Genomic DNA, 12,066 nt, shown 5'->3' on the forward strand with positions numbered 1-12,066 from the left:
ACTGGTCAGTTTTGACTCCAGCATTGATTGAAACTGTGGAGAACAACAGTACCTTTGTGTTAGATGTTACAATATCATCAATACAGGGGGTGACCCCCATCTGACTCTGCTTATCCCTCATCTCTTACATTCAGGCCTCTGTTGTCTCAGAATAAATAAACCCCCTGCAATCCCCTGACATCATTCTTCTTTGCCAAGAACATAACAAAGGCTTTCTGTAGAAGATGCTTTATACTTTTGCCTTGGAAAAAAAAAAAAGCAGAGCAATGTTGTTTATTGATCACAGCGGTTTCTCCACATCATCTCTCAGTCGTAGCTCTGCAGTTTGACAGAATTAGAGATGACCCAAAACCACTGTGCTGTGGGCCTCTAGTTAGGGGAGAGTTCTGTTTATTATCACACACACATCTGCTTAGTAATAATCAAAAATAAAATTAAATACTTTTATACTTTACTTCTCGACTAAATGCAAAGCTCATTAATCTAAACTGAGCGAGCAGTAAACCACATTTAGTGAATGTAAATAAATCATGCTTCCTAGTTTTCCACTTGGCAGTCTCTAGCTGCGCCCTCTCCAACTGTGCTCAGTATTAGTAACTGTTTAATGTTAATAGAAACAATATCTCCTCCACATCCAGATTCACAGGCAAATATGAATCAGTATGTTGATTAAAACTCAGAATGGTTAATAGGTTGGAGAGTGTGCAGTCACAAGAGTAGTAGGTCATTAGGTAAGCTTTTTTTTGTGCCCCAAATCACAAAATAACATCTGCAGTAGCCTAATGGAGTTTTTAATCAATACTAATGACTTTGTGATTTTTTTTTTGCCTGGTGCTGAGGTTTTTGGCATGCAACACTAAAGCTTATGTTCCACAAGACTTTCAGTTAGAGGAGCTGTGTACTGTATACTGTGTATTCAGCCTTTCTCGCTCACTTCAAGTGATGTTTCGCCATTATTGACAGTGTCTATAACTTAGGGCAAAAGGACAAAGAGATTCTACTTTCTGCTATTAGTATCATTTCAAACAAAAATAGTTGGGTACTTTGTGACCATTACAAAGTTATCGTAGCAAACACTATTCTTTATGCAACTGGAGCAATTCACCAGTTTGACTATTCTATCATCCATGGATCCTACACCAGAAGTCCCAGAGGTGCATCATTGTTAGTTCAAAGCTTACAATGATTAGCAGTCATATTATTTATTACAAAAATTAACTGATATTAAAGGTGTTATCTTTTTTTTTTGCTGAAAGTTTAAATTACAAACAAATTCACTGTACTGTATCTTATAAAAGAACCTTGATGTCCAGTATGTTTTACTTGATGTGTATGGGAAATATTTTGTATATAGTATAATTTATCACTGTAATTTTACTAATGTTGTTACCCCTCTCTCTCTGCAGGTGAGTAGGATACTGTACAGCTTTGCCACAGCGTTTCGGCGGTCAGCTAAGAAGGCACTTCTGTCATCTCAGCAGGCTGCACCACTCACCCCTGACAGCGACTTGTTTACCTTCACTGTCAGCCTGGAGATCAGAGAGGATGATGGGAAGGGTACTTTCAGGTGGGGCACACATTAATCAATTTTTTACTTTATTTCAATGTATTGAATATTAACTAATCAATAATCAGTGTATTGAAGAATCATAAAAGTGTGTAAAATGAATTTATAGTAATAAGTCTTATCTTATTACTATATCTTGGAATTGCACAGAAATCCACATTCAGTGTTCAAAAACTGTTTTAATGGTAAGACCTAGCCACTATTGTATGTCTTGGACAGTGTATGGGATTTTGAATAAGTAAAAATACGTGGAAACCTTAATCATAATTGTTAGGAGTTTAATTTGCAGTGGCACCACCAAAATATTTAAATAGTTTTGATTAAAAATGGGCACTGAACAATCAGAGTTTCTTACCAGATTGCACATCTCATACACATAAAACACAATTTTCCTTTTTGAAATAAAACATGTAATTCTCTATACAAAGTGTACGAAGATATAAAATAACATGTGTAATACAAATATAATAAATGTACATATTGTTTCCTTGAATGGGCTACAAACTACTTACATTGCTAAACCATGACCCTGAAATTCGGACTCTGAAAACTATTTGGAATCTGCCAGAAACTGTGACAGGTCCCAGGTGTTTACAGTATATTTCAAAATGATTCATGTAAGTTCGTCACAGAAGAATCTTTTCTTCTTCAGAATTTTCCAGGGTTTGGAGAATGTTGATTACTATTCCTGTCTCAAACCTGGTTCTTTTCCTCCCCTGAAAGCTGAGCATGTTTGAAAATGGCACTTGAAAATGCTTATTTTATAATGATAAATAGGTCTGATCAAAACAACTGCCACTGTCCAGCAGAAAATACAGTAATTGGTTTATTATTATTTTTCAAATGTTAACCAGAAACTGCTTCTATTACCTAGTAGGGACATAATTAAAAACCATGCCAGCCAATGGTTACTGGGTTATCTTCTACATTATTTTACTACATAATCATAGCAAATATGTCAGATCTGTGTTTTTTATTATCTTTTTGGTATTAAAAATGTGGTTAATACTTCTTGTTTTGTCATACTCAGTGCTGTAGCAAAAGACAAGGACAAGCAGAGCTTCAAGTTACGCGCAGGAATGGACAAGAAAATTGTAATTTATGTCCAGCAGACCTCCAATAAGGAACTAGCCATCGAGAGGTAAATGAAGCACATACACTCACATATTCCTCCATTTACTGTTAAAATGTGACTGCCAGACATTCACAAGAAAGGAATCACTCAGCTATAATTGATAAACACACACAGGTGAAAATCTTTACATCCGTGTGTTGGCCCCTGACAGGTTTTAAGTGTTCCGGCACTGTTATAAGATGGTGATTGATGTGAGCCAGTCTCTAAGGCTCCTCATTTTCCACGGTTTAATAAAGCTGTTGAAATTTAAACATTCCATCACTTTTTTTGCAGACTTCCATTTTCCCAGTGCTTTGTTATTGTTTAATGAACTCAGAGACTGTGAGGATTGAAGAGCTGTGTTTCATTTTCTCAATGTTCTGGACTGTGTTAGAGGATCAGTCCAGGAAGCTATTTGCAGGAACATATGTGATTGTTACAACTGGTTTTACTCTATAGAGAGATTTATTGTTCTCTCTACAGTTCCCACTCTTGTTGTTTGATTTTTTCCCCCTTTTCTTATGTAATCATATTAATTTCTCAGTTCTCTTTTTTGCATCTCTGTTTGTCTGTGTTTGTTTTTGTGAATATGTTTGTTTGCTTATGTGTGCTTACACTTTTCTCCAGGTGTTTTGGTCTTCTACTCAGCCCAGGGAAGAATGTGAAGAACAGTGACATGCATCTTTTAGACCTGGTGGGTGAATGTTTTCATATGTGCATGTCTGTGCCGTCTTTGGTGCTGTTTTTGTGTGCTTGCTAACTTCCTCCGTCTTGTGCCCTTCAGGAATCAATGGGAAAGAGCTCTGACGGGAAGTCTTACATCATTACAGGAAGTTGGAACCCCAACACGCCTCAATTCCAGGCTGTAAATGAAGAAACACCCAAAGGTAACAGCCAAAAACCTGTTCAGATGAACCAGTGATTTTCAGCTGTTCCTTCCTTGGTTTAATTTTTATTGGATAGTTGGTTATTTATTCAATCACATCTTCACATCATTATTTGATACATTTCCAAGTATTTAACTGTGGTTTACAGTGGTTGCAGAAATCCTCAGATTAAACTGTAGAGAAAATGTTGTTTACAATACGGAATATTGTTCATGAATATTGTTTTCAAATTAGTTAAAGAAAGACATTCACTACAGTTTATCCTGGCACCATTTTTACTTTATCTTTGTTCCACACATGAAGCAGACAGCATTGTACTTTCTACCTACATGTATTACTCTATAAGTCAAACTACAGTGTTTTCAAAAATTATGACCAATTAATGTGAATCACTAGAACTATTGGTTTTTTCTTTGTTTTTGTTTTTTTGTAGATAAATTCATGTACATGACAACAGCAGTGGACCTGGTGATTACAGAGGTGGAGGAGCCGGTCCGTTTTCTGCTAGAGACGAGAGTCAGAGTGTGCTCCCCAAATGACAGGTTGTTCTGGCCTTTTAGCAAACGCAGCTACACTGAGACCTTCTACCTTAAGCTACGACAGGTATGCAAAGACACGGCACAGTTTCTCCTCTGTGATTAAGTGAGTGCAATTGATGAGTAGTGTGAATCACACCAGATACCAGCTGTGACCTGAAATTATGTAAAGCAATCGGGTTGTTACTACACTGTGAGGTTGTAATAACTTCAAATCAGAGGATGGTCTTTTCCTATTGTTTATCTTGTCTATTTTCTCTTCAGATGGAGCGTAAGGAGCGTAAGAGCCCTGCTTCTGACACACTTTATGAGGTGGTGAGTTTGGAAAGTGAGACTGAGAGGGAGAAACGAAAGACCACAGCCAGTCCCGGTATCTTGCCCGCTGGGCCTGGTTCCATGGTTCCTTCACCTCCTGAAGATGATGAAGAGGAAGGTGATTGGATGCTGTCATACTATTTCATCATTTTTTATTTTTTTAAATCAAAGGCAGATACAGAATGTAGACAAAGATTACAAATTTTCTGTTTAAAACACATTCCTGATTTTGCAAAGTGTATCATTTCTTTATATAAACCGTATGAAATAAATGTTTTACAAACATGCCTCACTAGCAGAACCGTTTAAAAATGATTTAAACATTTTTGAACCACCTGCTGTACTTGATAATGTCAGGCACATAAATAGTTTCAAAGCAGACATTTAACTGGCAAAATTATTTAAAATCATAAATCAATCTGAGAACTGACCTCATTCAGAAGCATGCCCCTCTAACAGTGGTACTGCCCAACAACATGACATTAGGCAAAGCTATCCAGCATACTACCAGATATTTAGTACTCAAGCATTTTGGCCTTTGACTCATGAAAACTCAGCCCTCTGGGCCTATACAGTGCCAGAAGTATGTTTGTGGTCCACAAAAGCTAAAGTCCTCTGGGTGTTCAGGCACAGTGTTACAGAACTGTTTGTACTTTTCGCACTAAGCAGTATTGTGTATATCTTGTATTTTTGTGAGAATGTGAAAGGTAGTGATGAGAATAAAAGCTTAGAAGTACTTTCTGTTTCTCTATGATTAGGTGTCTATGTGTTAGTCTTGGTCAATGGGCCTTTTTGTACAATTTGGTCTCACTTATTGGACTACATGTCCATTGACTGCTCCATGCCTGTTGTGAATAGATAGATATTACACTATAGATGTTTGGGCTGTTTCCCAGCAGACTATGTACAAAGTAACTTAGTAACTCAGTTCAACTAAAGTGTGCATTTGACATTCATGGAAGAGTAAAGTACAGACAGTAGTTGGAGTTAGGCAGCAATAAAATTAAAGCGACAGTGCAGGCAAAATGAGTGTGGAATTATTTGTTATTTGAGTTTAGTTTTGAGCAGTCACGAAACACTATTGTCACTTTTATTTAATAAATTTCAATTCATTTCTGAAAGTGAAATTTAAACATGTAATGTACTCACATTGCAATGTGCAACTTGTTTTTACCTGTGTATCCAGATAATGATGAACCGTTACTCAGTGGGTCCGGTGATGTTTCCAAAGAATGTGCAGAGAAGATCCTGGAGACCTGGGGAGACTTATTATCCAAATGGTAAAACCTTGCTCCCTTTTATCACTGCGTTCTTCCCAGTCTATGCAGTAAATGTGGATGAACATACAAACACACATATCCACAGTAGCTTAATAAAGTATCCACAGCCTTCACTCTTTGTACCTTTTACTGTGCTGTAAATTTAAGTGGGAGTTTGAAAAAAATGCAGATCGTCTATCGACTATCAGGATTCTTTCTAGAGTTGGATAGACAACATTCCATGAATGAGGCCTTTATGTTTATGGCAGAGTGGTTAAATGGAAACCTACTTGGAGATTGCCAAACAGCCTTTATATGACTCTTTAGAGTATATCTTTATACTACTTTATATGAGAGCATTAGGAAAAAGATTCTGTGGTCTGATTAGACAAAGTTGAACACTTGTGCAGAACAAACTCTCCAAATTCAGATGTACTAAGTTTGTAGACTCGCACAAGAAGCTGTAATTACTGCCAAAGGAGCATCAAGACATTACTAAGGAAGATACTTTGTCATTGTGTGTGTTTTTCAGTTAAAGTTTAATTTACAGTAAAATATACTCAAATTTTTCATCTCACGTCCAGTAAACCATGAATTTCTTGGGGGTATTTGTCTTCTTTATCTGATCAAATAAGAAAAGGAATCATAGGATTCCTCTTACAATACTAGCCTTTGTGTTTGTTATAGACCATTTTGTGTATGTGAGGAAGTGTGTGTTGTGGTATTGTGGGTGTGGGATTAGAGGCAAATCACAGGCAGCCCTTTACAGTCTCATGACCTTAAGGGCCACGCCTGGCATTACTTATGCGTGCACACATGCATGCGCGTACGTGCACAGTATATTTTTGCTTCTCATTTTAGTTTCAGAAAATACGCCATCTACTGTATTGCATAACCATATTCTCAGAACAAGTAAACAAAACAAACTCAGACCATAGAGAATGTTGAAATAAGAAAGAGGGAGAGAATAATCAAGGATTCAGGGATTTTCTGTCGACAGTAGTGAGGTGATAGTTGGTAGGTACAGCTATAGATATAGATATATAATTTAATCTCTGCCATGTAATAGTAGGCTAATAGATTCCTGAATTCTTTGTAAACGTGAACATTGTGTCTCCCACAGTAAGTCAGTTCTTCTCCAACAGATTTAATATTTAAATATATATACTGTATAAGTATATAGCTGTAGAAAAAAAAGAGCTGTAGTTTTCTGGTTCCTTATTTTTTTCTGTTGTCTATTGTTTTCTCAAGCAGGGGAAAAGTAAAGCAAAACTGATATCATGGTAAAAATTGAAAAAGATTTCAAGGATAAAATTAGTATCATAGCATTTTATGTACAAAGAGCACATATTTTACATTCCATAGCAGTGACATTTGAGTAACAGGAGGCAAGACTGGAACTCTTTAAATACTTTTAAAGTCTTTAAAGAGAGTGCAAATAAATTATTATAGTTGTGGCATTAGAGGAGATAACTCATACCTGCTGTTATAATCTTGGCCCAACAGACCATGTGTGAAGATGGTAACAGTCCTTTATAGGCAATTTAGTGTCAGTGAAAACATTTTCAGTAGATACTTTATGCTGGTCTGCCCTGAAGATTGCAATTGCATAATTGCATGTAATGAGGGTATTAGTAGTGTGTCACATTTTTAAAGACTGACTAAGCAAAATGAAATAAAGTTCAATTCTTTGATAAACCTCTTTTTTTTTCTTCTCTTCTGTTAGGCATATGAACCTATCAGTGCGTCCCAAACAACTACCAACTTTAGTGCGCAGTGGGATTCCTGAGGCTCTTCGTGGAGAGGTTTGGCAGCTCCTGGCAGGCTGCCATAACAATGACCACCAGGTAGAAGAGTACCGCACCCTTATTACCAAGGTAAGACCACAAACAAGCATTGTCTCTGGTAAGACGATCAGGACACACCTTCCCTTGAGACCCTAATGTCAGTGTGTAGGCTGGTTTTCTGCAGGGTGATTCAGGCTATGAATGCTTCTAATGTGTTAGAAAACTGTGCACATCATCTGTGATTATTTCCAAATAGTTGTTCAAGATTTGTTCAAGGTTGTTGGGCACTAGCCAGCCTGAGCCTGAGATAGATTTATTATTTTTCTGTCTCAGTTTTGCCCTTTCTCTTTTTGTCTTACTCTTGTTGTCCTTGGCAGCATGTGTGAAATTTTACTTCTTTGAAAGTACACCTCAGGGTCATTGAAAAGTTTGTTTTATAAGCTTCCATCTCATGTGTTTTAGACTTGTGATGGTAACAATTGCTGCTCTGTAGATCATGTCAGCTGATTGCTCAGTGGTTTACACAAGTGAAAGGTTTGTCCAGTTTCTTCAGAAAGAAGAAACGAATTAAAACCAACAGATCGTAAAATTATAAATAAAATATATAAAATCAAATAATCAGTATGTGCTAAAGTTAGCTCTTCTGTTGAAGAAGAATTTAGGTACAACAGATAGCAGGTAGTTTAGATGAAAAGTCCAAAGATTCAGAAAATGTAATATAGTTTTATATTATATTCATTCTTTTGAGTTTGGTCTGGACTTAGAAATTGGCCAGAAATTGCCCGTACGTTGCTTGTACATGTACGGTTGTCTGTGTGATCAGAGATCAGGAGTGACTTAGCCCTACTGTATATGGTTAGCCCTCCTGTGCACTGAGAACAGTAAGTTAGCTTATGTAATTTTTTCTCTGTACAGCTCTGTACAGTGTTCTTATATAAAGGCAACATCCCTGGGCATCAAGCTGGGTCCCAGGTGGTGACAAGATGTTGGTCTTGCCCTTTCCTCCTCTGTGCACTCATCCCCCACTCTGATATTCTTCACTCTCCCTGACCATGTTTCCCTTGTCCCTCGCTTTCTCGTTTGCTCTTTTCCTATCACTGCTTTTTCTTTACTCATGCTGTTATTGCCATTTACTTTCTGTCTGTGTATTGGTTTGGACACAATTAAAGTGGGTCAGCTCTAATAGCAGTTTATATCAAAATGATATAGAAGCCACACTGTTTTCCATCAACATGAATGGTATGAATGGAATCTCATCTTTCACTCTAACAATAACAGTGGATCAGAAAGCCACTGTATTGATAGCCATTGGACAGGATGTTGGATAGGAATTTATTACAGATGTACTAAAGTATTCCAGGTTTGTACGTCAGCCAAGAAGTGCATAGTGGAGAGCATGTGCAGCTATAGCTGCCTTTGACGATTTACGTTTTATTTAGTCTTGTTAGAGCAAGACTGGGCTAGGTAGCAGAGTTAAAGTTTAAGCACAGAAAGGCACAATAAGCTACCCATTAAGCCAAATAAATTTTTAAAACCAAACTAAGACACAAAATATCTCTCTTTTACATAATAAGACTAAGATGCTGAAAAGAGTTGTACAATGTTTTGCATAATTCTCTGTTTAACACATGTATAGGAAATTATTCATTTTTGCTTCTGTTTTAAAAATTGTACATCTTAAATTATAAATGTTCCTAATTGGTCTTTGTTCTATATTGCAACGTATACATACTATGTTATAGCTAGTGACCTCTTTTGTGTCCTAACCTGTCTCAAGTTCACATAGTGGATGTAAAGGCATGAGACTATTGGAAGTGGGAACACAGCTGTATTTTTAGACATTTAAAGATGTAGCCATCTTAAATAGCTGGCTTGTTCATGACGGGCCATGGTCGCAGTGATCCCCCGTAATGATTTGGTCAATGCAGCACAGCCTTATGCACAATGCCTATGGTGGAAACTTGTTACAGTGCTGTATTTGTCCACCAGAAGGAGCAGTGATTAGTTTGTACTACAGACGCAGATTGATATTGTGAACATTGTGTCAAAATCCAGACAGAATGTCTGTTTAAACAAACTGCATTTTTCATAAAATGTAGCTGTCGACAGGTTTTGTAACATGTTAGATTAATGACGCTCACCACAATTTATTTATGTTCTTTTCCTCTGAATGCAGTTTGATTTTTTCCAACTTTCACTCAGGATTTTAAGTTTTGTTTGTGGCTTACGGTTGTTTGTCAGACTCTTTCATAAATATTTTCTGTTATATTTAATCAAAATAGGAACACAAAACATTATAATTTAATGTTGTGTTTTAAGAGGTTTCCTGACATTCAAATTCAGTTTGTCTGTGCTAAGTGCTGTGAAATCTGTGCTTTAGCAGGGAATATCAGATGAGATCAGATATCCAAGCTGATTCAATGTGTGTAGTGCTTCATTTCAGCCTTCTTTACAGTTTATATTGTATTTTTTAAATTTTTTATTGTCCAAATATTGCTTTATCACATTTGTTGATGTGACTCTTTACAAAATGAGATTACAATTAAGACTGTGCTTAAGACCATTGTTCATCTAAGGAGGAACTGAGTTATGAGTTACAAGCCAGCATCATTACAGTCAGGTATTTACTCCGTTCTTTATACATTTACATTTAGTTATTTGGCAGTTATTTGTCCTTTAAATGTTACAGTCGTTAAGTTTTGCAGGTGAAGGACTGACTCCATTCCAATCAACTATTTATTTTTTTCAAAGCAGCTGATTCTCGCTCTGTTTGTTGTGATCACACAGTTAAAACGTTTTTATATTGCTCATTTCTAGGCTCCATTTCATTAGCCTTTTAAATCAGTTGTCAACTCTGACACTTTTGGAGTGAGTCAGCTGCTCTTAGTCTCACTTTCATGCTGTTCATGCAATGTCTCCAAGGTGGCTATAAAAAGTGATGGGCAAAGACACTGTCTTGGGAAGTTGACTAGTGTTGGAACGTCAGCTAATACAGTATATTCGTTTTCTTATTATTTTAACTGGCGTATTGCTTGTTTCAGATATTTGGTTGTGTTTTCTGTGTATACTCCTCTGAAACATTGTTATTGTGTTGTTATGTGATCTACCGTTGGTAGCCTCGACTCATATTGACCATATGTCGAAGTGCCCCTGGACAAGAACCTGACCTTGCAAGTTTTCCCTTTGTAAATTGGTGAATGCTGTGGTGGAAAAGAACCTGCCTGCCTGTCTCTGCCTGACCCACACATTGACCTGTTTGTCTGTCTCTCTGTGTATCTATCTTTGTAATCATTTGTATTTGTGTATGCACAACTCTGACTCTCTCTGACTTCTTCCTTTCATTGTCTGTGCTCCTGTCAACTTGTGTGTCTCCCTGCCTCTCACTTGTGTTTTGTCACACTGTCTGCTTTCCTTTTTCTCACTCCTCTCCTATTGTCTGCTGTCTTTCTTGTGTGACTGCATTTCTCTGTGCCCCATACTGTAGGTTTATGCATTCGGCTCTGCCTTCTACTGGGTAAAATTGGAAATATTTTCATATTTGGTTTAACCACCTTTATATCGGGTTTCCCACATCAGAAATCATGCAGTGAATGCCAGAAGATACAAGCAGTGAGATGAAAGAATTTTATTTTATTTTTTTCAGTTGAATCGTCTCCTTTTTCCTAGAATCTACTGTGGTTTGTTTGGTGTTTGAGTCTGTGACTATGCAATGACTCCCAACAGCCTTGCCTCATTGGTATTACTTTCTAGCTGTAGGCTCATAGTACAAAGAGAAACATCATGATCATCAAACAGGATGATTGTTTATTAGTTGTTCGGTTCTTTACCAACAGCAATCAGCTGACCAGTTTCTTTTGTGTTTGTTATATCACACTGACATAACCACTGTCACAGACTCCTTTTCACATTTGTATAAAAACATAACTGAATTATGTGGATTATGTTGGTGGGTGGTGGTGGAATTTGGAGGGATTTAATAATAATCAGGCAGCCGGCCAGAATGGCAACGGATTGTTAATTATCATCTTTATTTTTAGAAGGATTAGATCAATGTAAAATGAATTCCAATTTTGGCATTGTATTTTTTTAAGAAAAAACAAACATTGCTTTCCAGCATAAAAATAATTGCATGAGTGTGTGTGTGTGTGTGTGTAAAATCCCAATGTTAACCAGTTTTAACATGAGTAAATCATTCACAGTAATAAACACTTTATCAGTAATAATTGTAATAATTGGCTTGTTGGTGTTTAGGGCCATTGTGTTATACTATACTGAATACTGGACGCCTGTCCTTGAGAGGTTACCAAGCTGTGAAGGAGCATTAGGTAGACAGCCAACAAGGCTGTGTTCATCTTGGCAACCAAGTGACACTACATAATGCCTTTCTTTCTTCCTTGTCTTTACAGTTTTTTTTTCTTCTTGCTGCCTTTTTCTTTTTTTTTTTTTTGCTATGCTGTATTTCTTCCTCTTCTGCTCTTCCTCCTCTAATCTTTGATGAGCTCTGTGACAACAGCTGTGACTCCCTTCCTCATCCTTTTCTCCCATTCCTCTTCTTCTTCCAACCCTTTCTGTCATGCTGTCATCTATTTTTAGCTCCTCGT

The 12,066-nt window shown here is 37.0% G+C and overlaps 1 protein-coding gene across 2 annotated transcripts in view; it reads left to right on the forward strand.

The window, feature by feature from the left end:
* Nucleotides 1–12,066, forward strand: part of LOC113148594 (rab GTPase-activating protein 1) — a 56,022-nt gene that overhangs the window by 14,271 nt on the left and 29,685 nt on the right. For both annotated transcript variants that reach the window (XM_026340335.1, XM_026340336.1), the window contains 8 exons: nucleotides 1,407–1,567; nucleotides 2,598–2,708; nucleotides 3,309–3,375; nucleotides 3,466–3,568; nucleotides 4,002–4,171; nucleotides 4,369–4,537; nucleotides 5,606–5,699; nucleotides 7,405–7,555. In XM_026340335.1, the coding sequence (XP_026196120.1) occupies nucleotides 1,407–1,567; nucleotides 2,598–2,708; nucleotides 3,309–3,375; nucleotides 3,466–3,568; nucleotides 4,002–4,171; nucleotides 4,369–4,537; nucleotides 5,606–5,699; nucleotides 7,405–7,555 (1,026 nt within the window). The remainder of the gene's footprint in view (nucleotides 1–1,406; nucleotides 1,568–2,597; nucleotides 2,709–3,308; nucleotides 3,376–3,465; nucleotides 3,569–4,001; nucleotides 4,172–4,368; nucleotides 4,538–5,605; nucleotides 5,700–7,404; nucleotides 7,556–12,066) is intronic.

This window comes from Anabas testudineus, chromosome 22 (assembly GCF_900324465.2).
Source record: "Anabas testudineus chromosome 22, fAnaTes1.2, whole genome shotgun sequence".
Lineage (NCBI taxonomy): Eukaryota > Metazoa > Chordata > Actinopteri > Anabantiformes > Anabantidae > Anabas > Anabas testudineus.